Source organism: Selaginella moellendorffii, unplaced genomic scaffold (genome assembly GCF_000143415.4).
Source record: "Selaginella moellendorffii unplaced genomic scaffold, v1.0 SELMOscaffold_108, whole genome shotgun sequence".
Classification (NCBI taxonomy): domain Eukaryota; kingdom Viridiplantae; phylum Streptophyta; class Lycopodiopsida; order Selaginellales; family Selaginellaceae; genus Selaginella; species Selaginella moellendorffii.
In genome coordinates, this window is record NW_003314369.1 from 222,077 (window position 1) to 239,081 (window position 17,005).

The window sequence follows — 17,005 nt, forward strand, 5'->3', positions numbered from 1 at the left end:
TGTATGGCTGAGACAACTCCTAAAGGATCTTGAGGTTGAGCAACTAAACCATTAGTTGGTGTGATAACTAGAGCAGTGCAATCTTGTTTGTCATGAGCAAAGCAAACATATCCTTAAGCAATTTATGAGGGAACAAGTCAAAGTTGGCATCATGCATATCAACTACTTGCCAAAGTTGGCATCATGCATATCAACTACTTGCCAACTAAGGAGATGCTCGGGGATGCAAGGAACTTGTATGGCTGAGACAACTCCTAAAGGATCTTGAGGCTGAGCAACTAAACCATTAGTTGGTGAAGTCAAAGTTGGCATCATGCATATCAACTACTTGCCAACTAAGGAGATGCTCGGGGATGCAAGGAACTTGTATGGCTGAGACAACTCCTAAAGGATCTTGAGGCTGAGCAACTAAACCATTAGTTGGTGTGATAACTAGAGCAGTGCAATCTTGTTTGTCATGAGCAAAGCAAACATATCCTTAAGCAATTTATGAGGGAACAAGTCAAAGTTGGCATCATGCATATCAACTACTTGCCAACTAAGGAGATGCTCACAGATGTGTTAATGAAGCTCTTGGCATTGGATGCAGCTTAGAATCTATTGAGTTCTAGCTTACGAGGAAGTGTTGAGATATAAGCCTGAACTCAACAGAGTGTGTTACTGATGTTGCCTTTTTCTAACAAATGGCATGCTCATGGTCTGAGACATATGCTCCCAAGGGGCACATGGAGCTGGCCATAGCATGATCACCTACAAGAGCTCCAACAACATTGTATTCATGGGCCTCCTTGTGGGATTTAGGGACATGTAATGGTGCTAGAAGTGCTTCTACTTGATGGGTTTTGACTTTGAATTGAGCCTTGTATGGTGTGGATGCACTGGGACAAGTTGGATATCTGTAGCAGGTGATATTTTTTCTTTAATTAAAAGTGTGGAGCTTTGAGCATATTCAACACTTCAAGAAACTAGATTCAATGACTCTCTCTGTTAAGCTTGATTTCAGAAAAAAAAACCACTTATAACAAATATTAAATGTCTAAAGGCCCAAGCAATTTTTATATTCCAAAGATTATGTATGTATGAACTACAATTTTGTGAATAAATTGTTAATTCTTTTTATATTATTAATATTAAAAAAAAAATTATAGAGTAAAATCTTTAAAAGTAATCACATGAAGAAAAAAACAACAATATTCATTCATTCACTCATTAGCTGTTTGCAAGTTTCACAGCACTCACTAAAAAGTACATGATTTGATATAATATGATATGAGCACACATATGTTGTGCATTATATACCCTATATCATCCAATCAATTTTTGGCCAAACCAAATATCTTAGGGCATTAAATTAGCCTAATGATGCTAATTTAATGCCAATCCTTAATGAAATTTTACATTTTTTATTTAATGTCTAGAGGTAGGGCTACTAGAGATCTTGGATTCTTCCAATTCGTGCTGATGGAAATAGCTTCTAGTAGCAATTTGAGTATGAGGGATCAGTTGCCCTCTCTCAATTATTATTATTATTATTTTAAATAATATGATGTGTAAAAATATTATTATAAAAGTAAACAAAGATAAATAAATGTTAGCTAAATACAAATAATTTCATTTGCAAGTGGGAAAAATGGTCCAATTAAATTAATAAATTAAGTTCATATTCCCTAATTTAATAGAGCAAGTGCAAAATATCCCTTATATTAGAAGATAACTATCAAGGATGAAGTATGAGTGATATGAAATTAGTCTTGTGTATTCTGTTTCTTTAGCAAAATCAATATAAATAAGTGGTAATCATTATTTTTATTTATATTTGTAAATTTTGAAAGTAAAATATATCAGATTTTATTGCATACTAAAAAATCTAAATAGATAGGAAACATTTTTTTTCTTATTATTACAATAAACATTATATAATAACGTGATTTGCTAAAATAAATCCATCACACAGTTAGATTTTCTTCTACCAATACATTCTTTGGAAATATATCATAGAGGGGGGGGGGGCCTGGGAGAGGGAGGAAATAAAATACATATTAATAATAATTTTAAAATCAAAGTTATATAGCTTCAATGCCATATATTAATATTAGCGTAATAGGATTTTAATAGCTATCAGATTAGGTAGAAACATGGGAGTTATTGCTCAGCAATATGTTCAAAGACATCTTGGACCATCTCTGTCTAGGGTTTATGCTTTAAAGCAACGGTTCTCAATTCGTTAGCAATTGATGCATCCTCTTCAAAGCCAGTAAGGAACACAAGGACCAAAAGATCTTTGTTGATAAAGCTAGTGGGCAATGGCTTACTTTGGCTTGGGAAAGTCATTTTCTATAAAGATAATGTTTGCATTGTTCAAGTACTCTTTTCCTCCATCAGTTCATATGGCTTTCATTTTTCTCTTAAGCTTCATCTCAGCATGTGAGTTGTAAAATTTAAAGGCTTCAATAACCTCACTCTTGCTCGAAGAAAAAAGATGTACATAATGCCACAAAAACATATTGTTTTCTTGCTTTGCAATCACAGGAAGGTGCCCAACATTCACTACATGCTGCCTTCCTAAAAAAAACCTTGTATAAATTCCCTTAATACTCTCTATGTAAGAGTTTCATCCTAGACACTTTGAACGTGTGCTTGTTAACAAATCAAAATTCTTCTAAGTGTTCAATATGTTATCAACACCTTCATCATCAAAAATCACCACCACATTTTTGTCACAAACTTGAAGTTCCTTTGCAAAGTTGGGACATGCATCACATTTGTGAAAAACCATGTCTTTTCCATTGTCAAGCTTAAGCAAGTATATCTACCAAAACAACTCCACTATTTTGTTTGATAGATTTATACTCTTCAAACATGTATTTATTCATAGACATCAAGTTAGTAGAAGTAGAGTCCAAGACCCAAGTTTTACTATTCCCAAGAGTCTCAACATTTACTACTCCCAAGAGTCTTTTTTTCTTCCATAATCACATCTTCTTCAATATTAGAGCAATCTTGAGCTCAATGGTTGTGCTCTCAACAAGTTTGCATTGGTCATGACCAATGTGCTTGGATTCACTTTGTCCACCTTGCCTATAGCTTGAACAACCACTCCCTTGTGAGCTCTCAGCAGTTCCATGAGCTCAAGAGCCTTTAGGAGCTCTGTTTCCTCACCACACCCAGCATATCCATTGGCATGCCTCCTTGCTGCATGCCACAACCACACCCAGAACATGCCTTGCTTATCATATTTGGCTTGGCACACCTTGCATACATAGCCTGATGAATTTCATAGGTTTGGTTCTCTCCTTGCATAGCAAGGAGATTTGGCTCCCTTATCAAATCCTCTGCAGATCCTTCCCTTTTTTGTGGCAGAGGCTTGTAGAGCTTTGATTCGGGAACCTTATTATGCTCTTTACCTTGTGCAGCCAGGTCTGCAAACAACCGGCTTAGACATTCATATCACCCCCCTCGAAGGTACACGCATCCAGCCGCAAATGGATCCCCATGACCTCCATGTCACTCTTCTTGCCCAACCATTTCCATACATGTCCTTTTGCCATGTTTACCTTGATAAAAATCCCATGACTCAGGTAGGAATAGATGCAGCAGACAACTCTAGTTCTCCAGTCTCTGGGCCTCCAGTCCATGGCCGACCACTGGCTCTGGATCAGAGAAATCCACAATGCCATACACTCGAAGCATTTGGTTTCCATGAGCTTCTTCCAGAGGCTAAAATCTTTCCCACTGAGAACAAATCCATCAGGCTCATCTACAAGCACCCACGAGCAACAGCATGGCCGAGCATGTTAGAGAAAGGCTACAATGCACGGAAAACCTAACGTGAGTGGCACGCTCTATTGAGTTCCAGCTTATATCTCACGGGAACAATCATGAATAGGGCGTTCGAGTGGGCATGTCCTGGACTTTTTCAAGGATGCCGTTGCGTGAGCCCTGTTAGGAGCCCCGCCCACGGTGTCTAGCTCGGGCATTGCAAAGAACAAGCTTTTGACCTGGTCTATGCTGGGCATAGAACACTAGGACAAGGTCTCGTTCTCGAAAAACGATAAGGCTTGCTCGATCTTACTTTGAAAATCAAAGTCTAGGAGATTGTGCATTTATATGTGTAGAACCTAATGTCAAGGATTGTAATACTTTCAACATTTAATCGGTTTTGCATAGGGTTTTTTTTTTTGTATTTCTTAATTTTTGAGAAAATAAAGTGAGCGTTTGCAGTTACCCCGCGGATTCCTGGCATTGCCTCGAACATCCCTTGATTCTTCAACGCTCCTGTTTTGAGCGTGTATAGAGAGCATTGTGTTTGTGGTTGGAAAAGAAGCATTGCTTCCACAACTTGTCCAAGTTCCATGTGTAAATGTCTCGCGGGGGTATCTTGTCGAAACTGGCAATGCTGGCAATATCCTGCCAGAAGGGTGCAGATTTGATACTCAGGCCATCAATACTGAAAATCGAGTTATGATTCTTTCGTGCGACTAGCATCGTATGAAGAAATGCTGTGACCAGGCATAGCATCTACAGAATCAACAAGATGCCCACACATGGCATATGCCGAAAGAAATGTGTTCGACGTCATCTATCGTGCTTGCTGTTGAAAAGCTTCTGGCTTCGGCCACCTCTAAAAGAGCGGCATTACATGTAACAAGATCGCCGGAGAGGGACATGGAAGCTGGCGGCGACCAGGCAAGGTTTTGACGAGATGCCCGGCAATGGTTCGTGCAGCACGGAGATCCGCAGGAAGCCAGGAGAATCCTGAATGAGGCAATGCCGGAGTACAACCTCTACTGCTGGAATACGCTGCTGGCAGCCGTAGTGAAGCCTGGGCAAATCTTTGATGCAATGCCCCAGTGGGACCTGGTCAGCTGGACACTTCTCCTCTTCTCGCTCGCCCAGCACGGCGGTGACCTCAATCAAGCAGCTCTTTGATTCACCGTTCACTACCTAGCCCTCGCACTTGATTTTTTATTTTGCGGAAAGATTTTTGAAGCCGAGCAAGTAAACCAACTGGATCAGCCCGGTCAACCGCCATACTCACGGAAGGAAGAACCCCAAATCTCAAAGTTTGGCATTACACACACACCCACACAAAATGTGTGACACAAAGGGATTGCATTAAAGAGAGGATGAAATCTCAATTTCATCCGGTTCTTGTATGTAATGAAATGCATAGTACTCACTAGATGTCTGCTGAAGAGGATCTTGCTTCCTGCCATGCACTAGTGAGGAACCAGATTTAAAATGATAAAACCTAGACATACCATATGGTAACAAGAATCATCCTCTGGGTCATCTGCAAAAGAACAGGTCAGATTAGCTACCTTGCTTGAGCTTAAGCCTTACCAATCTTGAGGACACTTAACACACTATCCTTGGGTTTGTGGGCGTGCCTGATTACTATTAAGGATTTTGCTTTGGTCCTTGAATGGTGCAACTAGATTTACACGCCTCATTCAGGCCTTGAAAGGATGGAGCACTGTCCAAGCAAAGTATGGACCTCATCATCTACGCCACTTTGCAATCCATCTCCCCAATGTAGGTACTAGATACTGATCTGTCGTTTGTAGACATTGTAACGGGCTGAGTGTTCAATTTAAACAAACCCTAACTAAGTGTTGATGTGGCAAGTGAGTTGTGTTCTTGAGCATCAGAATGAGAATTTTTAGACAGTTACATGGTCAATTGCAATACTATAAACATATTCCCAAGATGCTTGTGTGAATATGCCCACAATGGGCATATTCCTGATGCAAAAAGAATTTCGCCGAATCCAGAAGATTCTTTGACGAGATCCGAAGATCTTTCGCTGAATGCTGGAGAGGAGCCTGATCTCTCTGGTGGCGGCGTATGGCTACCGGAAAAGATGGCCGAGATTGACGCAGCGATGGTGGGAGCGATCGGTAGGAGAATCCTGAACAAGATACTGCTCAGCGGGAGTGAAGAAGAGCCTGGCGGCGCCTCCTGCGGCGCAAATCTTCGATGCAATGCCTAACCGGTATCGATTGGCTTACCGGTGGCTTTCCTACAAATATAGAAGGAGATGAAACTTTTGACAGGAGTTATGCAAGAGAGAAGGCTCTTAGCACTTGAGGAACGCAGGTGGAGGCAGCCTTGGAGGTCTAAAACGAAGGGAAGCCCGAGTGCCATAAAACAGCAGACCTGCGCTTCTCGAATGATCCGAGTTTCTCGCTACTGGAAACACTTTTACTTGAAAAAGAAACAAACCATTCCACTTCTCTACCACTATGATCATCCCGAGGACGGTCTTAAGCTCACGGATAGAAGGCCTTGATCTCGTCGATTCTAAAGGAGAAGAAAGCAGAAGGAAAGAAACTTGTTTTATTCGCTTTTATAATAAAAAGAACTAAATGTAAAGCTAGGTACGGGCCTTCCCGCCTGAACCACTCGCCCGAGTCATAGATGTCTACTGTTGAAGCTAAAACTCTTGCCTCTCGCGGCTGCACACGAAGATGGAGGTGAGCCGCACAAAGTTCACGAATCCGAAGGTGGCCAGGCAGAGCAACCCGGCGCCTGTGCAGGCGACCGTCATGCCCTTACTGGCTTGACAAAAAAGGCATCCAGACTTGAGATAGAGGTGGGGAACGCAGCAGTGGGAGTGTACGTACCCTTTGCGGAAGCCTGAAGAACACAAGCTCCAGCTCTGTGACGACTTCCCCACTAGCAATCGCTCCTGTTCGCCACATTGTGTGTGCCATACAGTCTTGTTGAAGGAAGGATATTTATACTCCCTCAGTGGTCATGTCGTTTGGTCATGTCATTGTTTGACATGGCTTTGGAAGATCAAGAGTCTGCGATTGCATTTGCAATAGTCCACAAATGTCACTGTGATTGATTAGCATACTTGCATTCGAACGGGTACGATTAATAAAAAACGCCGTTTAAAACGTGCGTATAATACGGCGTTTAAAACGGCGTTTAAACACCAAGAATATTTTAAAAAACCCTAAAGAATATGCTTTCTTTTACTTAGGATTAGGGTTCATGTAAAATCAGGGTTCGATAAAATTAGGGTTCGAAAAAAACTGAAAACCATTATACCCGTTCGAAAAAAAGCTAAACGGGTATTAAACGTTCGATACCCGTTCGAATCCGGTTGCGTTCGAATGTTCGGATGCAAGTATGTTGATTAGAAAGCTCTTTCATAGATTATTGCAAACCAAAGGTGCGATAAAACCTTTGTCGTTGTTCTGTCTCTAAAAAATTTTGCTGTGTGAAGGCCGGATCCTCGCCCCCGTATTTCCCATCCAGCCCGATTCCAAAGCCTCTGCGATCCACAAACGTTCTCCAGGAGCTGGCTGTGAGGTGGAAGAAGCAACGTGTCTGCAAACTCCACAGCATCCTCCACAATCTCCTCAATCTTCTTTTTGATGGCTTTCAACTCTGCCTCACTGGCCAGTCTTTCTTCCAGCAAGTACTTCTTGAAAGGAGCGATGGGATCGCAAGCATCATACTTGCTCTTTTGCCCTGGACAGAAAGAAAGAACAAAATTTAGCTTCCAAAGAACCAAAGAAAAGAGTGAAGAACAAAGTGAGGCACTTACCAGGCTTGCAGAGCTCGTCTGAATCAGTGAGAGAATAACCTCTATATACTGATAAGTCTCACACTCCAGTAATGTTGGGCGTCACCCTCCGAGCTCCCTTGGCCACCTTGCCGACTTTGAGCACATCCATTCCATCGATGTGAACTCCATGCATAGATCTACGGCACTGACATAGCTCGAAAGTGGTCCATGCCGATCGCCCAGAGGTTGTTCTCCACCACGTGGACAATCGGCAGCTTCCACAGCACTGCCATGTCCAAGCACTCCAAGAACTGCCAATTGTTGCAAGTCCCATCTCCGAAAACGCCAGTGTCACTGCGTTCACACTGAGATCCTTGAGAACTTCCTGCAAGAACTTGGTCGAGAAGGATGCTCCAGTTGCCCATTACCGATGAAAGCAAATCCTCCCAGCAGCAGAGAACATATGCATGGATCCACCTTGGCCGCGGCAGCAGCCAGTGGATTTGCCGAAGAGCTCGCTCATCACTTGCCTGGCAGGGATGCCTTTGCTCACCGCGTGGACGTGATTGCGGTAAGTACTGCAAATGTAGTCCCCTTGAGCGCCTTGATGAATCCCGTGGACACGGCCTCCTGTCCACTGTTGGACGAATACAAACATCTTGCTCCTATAATACATCTGCCCAAGGATCATGTCCTCGTAGAGCCCCAATCCCTCCTCCCTCCTCACGAGCTGGAGAGATTCCTTCACAGGGGCCGCTGTGGAGGCCAGCAGCAGCACAGCTGATCCATGGAAATCCTGGCCCTCCTGCCCGCAAACGCGCTGCTCCTTGCATATAAGAATGTCTGCCAAATCAACCATAGCAGCATATCAGCCGCACTACCTTTCTCCTTTCAAAGCCAATGGTCTTTGCAATGTATTGAAAATGCCAAAACATACCTGTAGTTACAAAAAAGAACTTTAAAACTTTTATACATATGAATTCCTCAAAAGCACTGCTGCGAGGTTAGAGTGGGAAACCAAACGTGTTTGTATATTTGTGATTTATAGCTAAGGGGCACAGTGCTGCTCTTTTGAGACAAAAGTACCAGTAGAGGGCCTGTGCGACCGTGATACAGTTGAGTGTGGTCGGGGCCATCTATTGAGGACATCCTTATGTCAAGCATAAAATCTTGATTCCATTTCTTCTTCTTTTTTCATAATTTGATGGAGGCAAACTAAACCCTAAGCGAATATGCTAGCGCTTTTAATAATCCTTTACTTTTCTCACTGTAACAGCATTTTAAACACGCCAAGGACTCCTCTTTTTGCTCAAACGCTTGGGCTCTTCATCAACACTCTCATCTTGCTCATTACTAGGTAAAACCTACAAATAAAACATAAAAAATAGTAATAAAAGCATTAAAATAACTTACCAAATGGATATAGACATTCATGAACCTTTGGCACAAGCACAATCATCTTTTCAGATTTTTTGACTTTGGAAATCAAATTATCCAATGCTTGATCAATCATAAAAACCATGGCGTAGTTCCCATCTGAAAAGATCCACAATTACCACCCACAAATAGAAGTTAAGTACCTTCCATCCATTGCTCTATCGTCCATATCTTCTTTTGAAAGTCTTCTTCACACTTGGCTTGCTGTCCTTCCCAAACATCCCTGTTACATTACATTACATTAAGCATTTTATAAAGGTTTTAATACCTGTGTTTACTCTCAATAAATAAAAAGAAGTCCTGCAACTTGTTCTCAACATCCACCAGCTGCAGATGGATGAAGCTATCAGGTCCGTGGCTCCCAACACCAACCCAATAAAATTGCTGACTGTTGTCTTTTAGAAAGGCCTGAAATACGTCTGCTGTATGTATCTGACGAGGCTGACGTGTTGGACGTCCAAACTTTGCACCAGCTGGCACCCGGAACTTCAAAGCTTGCATACTTCCAGGAATGTGGAAATTGGAGGGAAGAATTTCTTTGAGCCTGAACTCAAATACTGTTCCCTCTCCCTCACGATCATGAAAAAGCCGCAACATATGTATCATCAACACAATGGACATCAGATCAAATACCTCCTTGTCTATGGGATTAGATCTTAGTTTAGGTGGACACAAATTGAGCTCCGCCACATGTAGGTTCTCAACGAGATGGTAAATGAGGAATGGAGAGAACATGATGGAGAAAGACCGCATTCCATCAGCATCTTCATCTTTTGATAATTTAATCTTCTTATTAGATGACAGCTCCTGTACATTGACACCACATAAGTTTTGCAATAACTCTGAAATATCAAAAAAGCACCTCGTTGCGTAAGAGTCCAACTAAACCGCAAGACTCTAAACACCCCCACTTATCTTCGTATTTGCTACCTGGCCAAACTTGTTCTTCCCTACTGATCAGGGTCCCCAGCAGCGCAACATAAAAAGCTCGCAACACCAACAAATACCTCTCGTCCTTAAGGTACCCAAAATAAAAACCATGTCTGATATTACCCCATGCAGTCTCAAGGAGATCGATTTGGGTGAGATCTTGATTCACCTGTAACAAACATAGAAATTTTCACATCACATCAAGGGAAAAACAAAAAAAAACAAAAAAGAACAGAAGAAACCTTTTCATAAAACTTCGAAGCATCCAAAGGAAGGTGGTCAGACATCAACCCTCTCAAAAGGTGTTCAAGCATGCGAGGATTCCCTCCTGATAACTTTATCAGGTTCCTTAGTCCGTCCTTCAGCTCAAATGGTTTCTCCATGTCCAGAGTATTTCCTAGTCTTGTAAGGAAGATTTTCGTAACTCTAACCACCTCCGTCTCTTTCAAAGGCCTGATAGGTATAAAAATACTTGTAAGCTTCTCTGTTGATGTGTAGCGCATTGTGGCCCCGGCAAATTGGGTCGTTGCTGCTGTAAGTATAGGAAACGTCAGGCTCCCTCGGCTATCTTTGATATGTTGAACATAGGCCGAGAAAGCATCATGAATCCAGGACGATGCAGGTGGGCGGCCCGGCTCAGGTTGGGCCTTGTTGACTTCATCAAAAAACCAAGATAGACTTATCCGCAGGAACCTTAAGACCAGTTCGAATGAAGTCGATCACATCTCCCAAAGTCAGCACATTCCTCAGGCCTGGAAATTTGCCATCCAACCCCCTGAGAAAGCAGCCATAACCAGTAGTATTCATTGGACAAAGAGCTGCATGAAGGCACCGAAGGGCCAAAACCTGTTTGGCTGCCAGGCCGTTCTCCAGGTGAATTACATGCCCTGCCCTAGTAGTTTCAACCGAATGATACATTGTAAGATCTTTGCCGGTCTCCAACACGTTGTTCCCCATTTCTTTGAACTGTTTTACGAGCCTTTTGTCGCCTAGCTGATCCTCTAGAAGGCCATCTATATCCCCTGTTTTAGTGTCCCTCTCCCACGCTTCTCTGAGAAGAGCTGAGAGGCATGTCCCGACAGTTGTTTTACCTGCGCCGGGAATTCCAATGAGCATCAACAAGAACTCTTTTCGTTCAATATCCGAGGCATTGGCCGTCGTGTTCATGAAAGTTCCAAACACCCTTGCAGCGGCTGCCATGAAATGCTGAATCGTCTCCTCCCTTCCGACCAACGTAAAATAATCTCCCAAGTCCGTATGTAAACACGGCGGCCCACCGTTGTCCAGAAGAGGCAACTTGCAGGTTGACACCCTCGTCTCAGGCATCCCGTGAAAACACCTTGCGCGCTGCAGTTTTTCTCCGTATACATCCAGCAACTTCGACACTACAACACAAACTGATGCAAAACGAACTCATTATAAAACAACGGAAGAAAAACCATACAAGAGGAAGTGCTTACCTGGCGCAGCTTGAAGTGTTATTGCCGCTGAAACAGAAATGTAAACTTGTCAGTTAGGCAAATACATAGCCACACACATGGAAACAGGTGCAGCCAGAGAATCCAAACATAGAGGAGGCAATAAGCAGCCAGCCCACAAAGGCAAGTCAACCACTTACTCTCAAGCTCCCGCAGCTTTTCATCCCACAGCTGCTTCTTTGCCTCCCGCAGCTGCTTCTTTTCCTCCCGCAGCTGCTTCCTCTTCTTGGTATCCTTTTTCTTTTCGATTTGCTTCTCAACTGTTTCAATTTTCTCCTCTACGCTATCCAGCTCCATGCTGGGCTGTTAACCCTAGCCACCCTTAAATCTTTTATAAAGAAACTAGTGGAAACGCTAAATTATGGTTTATATTAAAGATACTTAACAAAATTAATATTAAACACTAATTATAAATGAATTAGTAAAAAATCAAGGTGGTGACACTCCTCTAGCATAGATTGAGGACCACTACCATAACATAAAGCAGCTCATGCCAAAGTTAAAATATATAATAGAGTAGTTGCCTTTCTTTGACGAATAATGAGTGGTTTAGTCATGACATAGTATTAGATGGTATGACCATTTTTTCAGAGGAATTTAGGTGGTAACATTGTTATAACAATGGTTTTGTGCATAAATATAATAACATACAATTATGAAGATTGTCTTTTATATATATTATGGCCTATCTAAGGCCTTAAACATCATCTAACATACTCCCTTTTGATGCATGGGCAATCCCATTAATGTGATGGTATGCTCTAAGTACACATGAAAGCTTTCTACATTACTTTGGTTATATATATGATTGCAAAGGCGTAGTAACTCTTTGAAAACTAAACCACTATGTGCATCAACAATCAAGAGGGACTTTACATATGTATCTCATGAAAAATCTTAAAGTGAGGCCATATTGGATAGTATGACCATTTTCATACTATCTAAAGTTATGCTAGTATGTAAAGTCCCTAGCATGACTTTACATAGTATGAAGTATAGTCATAATATCCAATGATACTTCATACTATAACCATGAAGTATGTAAAGTCATACTAGCATATGTATAACTAGCCTATGTCCACTTCAATATGAAGTGGACATATTGAAACACATGTATAGAATTAACTCTTTGTGAAACTTATTCTAGCCAAATATAAACCACAAGAACTCTTAATGGACTCTATTTCCGGACTCTATGGACGTCCAATTGATCACTCAAAACCACTGCAATTTTGATCACTCAAAATCACCACTTTATAGCCTAGATTAGGATATGATACCCATGTGACACTTATAGTTAGTATTGCAATCATGATAGCTCATCTCTTTCAACTATATCTATCTTGATAGCATGTTATCTATAAAAATGCCATTGTCAAATGATTGGAAGGTGAATAGGGGGCCTATGAGATTAAAGCCCACACAAAAGGAGGGAAATGGTCATAATCAAAAGATCATAAATTTGCATTCAATGAGACATGAATGAGACAAATGTTAAATTCTAATGGTTGTTATATTATTAGTTATATGGCAGTTTTGCATATTATAGGCAATCTAAGTTAGATTCATATATAGGATACCCCACATTAATATGATATGCAATAAAAAATTAAAAATAAAAGAAAGATATACCCATTTATTCTTTATTTTAATATCTTATGTATTAAATTGTACTAAGCAGATATGGCAAGAAAAATGTGATTGCATAAATCTGAAAAGTTCAATTCAAAATGAATGAATGATACTTTTAAACACACTTAAACACTATTTAAATATGTTATGAATAATATTTAAAGATGCTTCTAATGTATTTTTAAAGAAACTTGTTTATTCGCTTTTATAATAATAAGAACTAAATGTAAAGCTGGAGAAAATGGAAATGAAATAGAACTGAAAATATAGTTCATAACAAGTGTAAAATCATGAAAATAATTATTGAAAGAAAACAATTAATAAGTTTTTTTAGATTAAACAAAACAATCATTCTTAAGAAATATGTTTACTATTCTTTAACTAAACAAAACAACTTTACAGAAACACTGGGGTCTTGGTGAAAAATTCCGTGACCACCAACGCCAGGAATCCAAGCATGGCCGTCCGCCCATTCCAGCGCTCGGCCATAGCTCTAAACGGACCCAAAGATCGGCTATCAGGGCTCTCTCCCTTAAACAGGGGAACCAGCGACGCATACGCAAAGAGCTGTGCCACCGCCAAGAAATTAAACAAGCCAAAGTTGCCTGGGGCGTAGAGTTGCTCGGCCACCGTTTGTCCCGTCATCCTCTCCACCGCAAATGCCCACAAGATTCCAACCATTGCCTGTACAATTAGAGATCAATCAATCCAAAGTTGCATAGATCTCCAAATTGAAGGAAGAACTTACCAGTCTGCCATTGATCGTCTCTGGGCCAGCGCCATCAAACGCCATCAAGCTCGCGAACGATCGATCGCCCGTCTCCGGCCGCCTCTCAATCTCCGGCCTCGGCCACAATGCTCCGGACGATGGCACCGCTCCAAACACAGACCGCTTCTCCGACTCGTTCTCGGCCTGGTTCTTGAGAACATCCTCGCGGCTGATCTCCTTCTTGGTCTTGTCCAAAACGCTGCTGATTCCATCGCCTCGTCCAGTGTCCGAGGAAGCTCTCACTGGCAGCAGGATCAAGGAGCGATTGGATCGAGACTTGGGCGCGGCGGATTTGGAGAGCCAGGAAGGGATTGTTGCAATGCTACTGCCTGCTGCGAGTGCCATTTTGCAGAAAAATCGCAAAGCAGTGAAAGATCGCTAGAAAAGCGTGGAAGAACTTGGCTAGAAATGACTATGGAACGATATGCTTCTTCTACTACAGGATTGGGTTTTATATACAAACGAAATACAACACGTGGCAACGCCTAATGCTTCATACACGTCGTAGAAAGAATTTCGCAATGTGTCGCGAAATATGCGGCGAAATATGCGGTAAAACGTACCTTTAATACTCCTCTCTTCTGGCCTAAAGGCGATTGTTTTAAATTTGCTAGAATATGCTCACTATCACATCCACCGTTAAAATCTCAACGATGGGATTTAGGGTTTCTTGATGGAGGATGCTATGGCGGCATTTGGAGCCGCTGAGGAAGAAGCGAGCCCTAGCGGCAGCGGCCGTGGACATTCTTGCGCAGCGCAATCCGGCGCCCAGATCTTTGCCGCCATGGCCGGATCACGGCGGCGACCACGGCGGCGATCGCCAGCAGCCTCGCGCCCAGGTGAATGTCATCCACATCTTCGCGTCTCTCCTCCGGAAATGCGACTCCCCAGCGGCGCTGGAGCACGGCAAGCGCATCCACGCACAGCTGATCGCGGCGTGCCCCCAAAATCTCTCCCAGAATCTCTCCCTGGCAGTGCTGCTCATCAGAATGTATGGCAAGTGTGGCAGCCCCGGCGATGCCAAGGCCGTCTTCGACGATCTGTGCGGCAAGGACGGGAGATTGGCAAGAGAGATCTCGCTCTGGAACAGCCTCCTCACGGGATTCGTCCACAATCGCAAGAACAAGGAGGCGCTGAGGGTCTACAAGGAGCTGTGTGATCGCGGCAAGGATCTAGATCTAGAGCCAAGCGCCGGGACATTGGTCCAGGCGCTGGTGGCGTGCTCTAGCCTGCGTGATCTCGGCACTGGCAAGGCGATCCACTCGCGGGCGATCGCGCTGGGCTGCGATCGCCAGGTTGCCGTGGGCACGACGCTCATCGACATGTATGCCAAGTGTGGATGCATCGAGGACGCGCGGCGGATCTTCGAGAAGATGGAGTCGCGGACGCTGGCGACCTGGAACGCGATGCTCGCTTGCTATGCCCAGAATGGGCATCTGGAGGAGACGATGGGGCTCTACCGGAGGATGGCGATCGAGGGCGTCGCCGGCGGCGCGGATGCGTGCACGCTCTCGATCGTCCTCAGCGTTTGCAAGCTCGGGGATGCGCGCCAGATCCACGCGCGCGCGATCGTGAGTGGATTGGAATCCCACGCGGTCGTGGGCACCGCGCTGGTTCGATCGTATGGGCGATGGGGGAGCGTGGGCGAGGCGATGGCCGCGTTTGATCGAGTGGAGAGCAAGGATGTGGTGTGCTGGACGGCGATCATGGCCGTGCTGGTCGCCCGGGGATTGCCCGATCGAGCAGTGGAGCTCTACCGGGGCGCGATTGCGCGGGGCGTGGAGCCGGATTGCTACACTCTCTCCACGATCTTGGGCGCTTGCCGGGATCTAGAGACCGGGCAGGAGATCCATCGCGTGGCCGCGGCTAGGGCTTGCGATCGCGATGCCGTCGTGGGCACGGCGCTGGTCGCGATGTATGGGCGATGCAAAAGGATCGACGAGGCCAAGAGGGCGTTCGATCGGATCCAGGGAAAGAATGTGGTGTCCTGGAACGCGATTCTAGCGGCGTATGCCGAGGCCGGATTGGATGCCGGGGTGTTGGAGCTCTTGGATTCGATCGATGTGGTGCCGGATGTGCTCGTCTTCTCCAAAGCCCTAGCGGCGTGTGCCAGTCTCGGGGATCTTGCCGTGGGGCGGCGGCTCCACGACTGGATTGTCGTCCAGGAGCTGGAATCCGAGACCACGGTGGAGAATGGATTGATCAGCATGTATGCGCGGTGTGGGAGCTGGGATCGCGCAAAAGCAGTGTTTGCTCGGCGCGCTAGGGACGATCCGGTGTCCTGGAACGCGATAATCTCCGCGGCGGCGCGATTCAATCAGCTGGATCTGGTGCTGGACCTTCTCCGGGAGATGAGCGGCGATGGCGTCGGCGCGGGCGAGATCACATTCACGAGTGTCTTGCACGCTTGCGCCCACGCCGGCGTGGCGGTGGAGGGCGTGGAGATCTTCAAGCTCGTGGAGGAATTTGGCTGCGAGGCGATTCCGGATCACTTCCACTGCCTGATCGATTTGTTTGGGCGGCTGGGGATGATGGAGGAGGCCGAGGCGCTCATCGATGGGATGCCATTCGAGCCGGATCTGGTGGCGTGGACGAGCTTGGCTGGGGCTTGCAAGCTCCACCGGGATCTCGATCGCGCGGCTCGCTGCGCTGAGAATGTGGCGGCGCTCAACACGCGAATCTCTGGGCCTTTTGTTCTTCTTTGCAGCATCTGGAACGATCCCGACGAAGAGATTCTCTCTTGAGGCGCGCTTGCGAGTTTAAAATGGCCATAAACCCTATTTTCTTTTTGCATTTGCGGGGAGAAAGGAAGAAGATGGGAGCGAGGCTGTCAGCTGGTAATGCTGCTTCTTCCCAGCGAATTTCTGGAATCGCCTTGCAGGATCAAGCGCCGACGCTCAAGAGTCGACCGATCGAGGCAGCGACATCGACAGGAAGAAGATCTCAACTGGTAATGCCGCTTCTTCGCAGCGAATTTCTGGAATCGCCTTGCAGGATCAAGCGCCGACGGTCAAGAATCCACCGATCGAGGCAGCGACGTCGACAAGTCAACTGGTAATGCCCCTTTTTCCCAGCGATTTTCTAGAATCGCCTTGCAGGATCAAGCGCCAACTCTCAAGAATCGACCGATCGAGACAGCGGCATCGAAATATCGTCACGATGGAGCCGATATCGGACGTGTTGCGGGATATTTCGGCTCTTCTTCGCTTGCGGAGCTCCTCCGAATGACGATCCTTC

General features: G+C 44.6%; 2 protein-coding genes and 1 pseudogene across 2 annotated transcripts; 1 reads left to right on the top strand and 2 right to left on the bottom strand.

The window, feature by feature from the left end:
- Positions 1–6,079: 6,079 nt before the first annotated feature.
- LOC112342421 lies at positions 6,080–8,381 on the bottom strand (annotated as a pseudogene).
- A 5,014-nt stretch (positions 8,382–13,395) lies between these two features.
- LOC112342422 (early light-induced protein, chloroplastic-like) lies at positions 13,396–14,170 on the bottom strand. Its single transcript, XM_024664209.1, has 2 exons — positions 13,748–14,170; positions 13,396–13,683 (listed from the first exon to the last, which is right to left on the bottom strand). The coding sequence occupies exons 1-2, from the start codon at positions 14,111–14,113 to the stop codon at positions 13,396–13,398; spliced, it is 654 nt and encodes a 217-aa protein (XP_024519977.1). The 5' UTR covers positions 14,114–14,170.
- A 278-nt stretch (positions 14,171–14,448) lies between these two features.
- Positions 14,449–16,917, top strand: LOC9631329 (pentatricopeptide repeat-containing protein At2g33680). The gene is made up of 2 exons (XM_024664210.1): positions 14,449–16,822; positions 16,867–16,917. Exon 1 carries the CDS (start codon positions 14,449–14,451, stop codon positions 16,510–16,512), a length of 2,064 nt encoding a protein of 687 aa, XP_024519978.1. The 3' UTR covers positions 16,513–16,822; positions 16,867–16,917.
- The last annotated feature ends 88 nt before the right edge of the window (positions 16,918–17,005 follow it).

What these genes read in the sequence shown, in the direction of transcription:
- LOC112342422 (XM_024664209.1), bottom strand. Translation starts at nt 14,113, where the DNA reads ATGGCACTCGCAGCAGGCAGTAGCATTGCAACAATCCCTTCCTGGCTC. An exon ending in AGACGATCAATGGCAGACTG is followed by an intron (nt 13,684 to 13,747) that starts GTAAGTTCTTCC and finishes CTAATTGTACAG; the next exon opens with GCAATGGTTGGAATCTTGTG.
- LOC9631329 (XM_024664210.1), top strand. Translation starts at nt 14,449, where the DNA reads ATGCTATGGCGGCATTTGGAGCCGCTGAGGAAGAAGCGAGCCCTAGCG.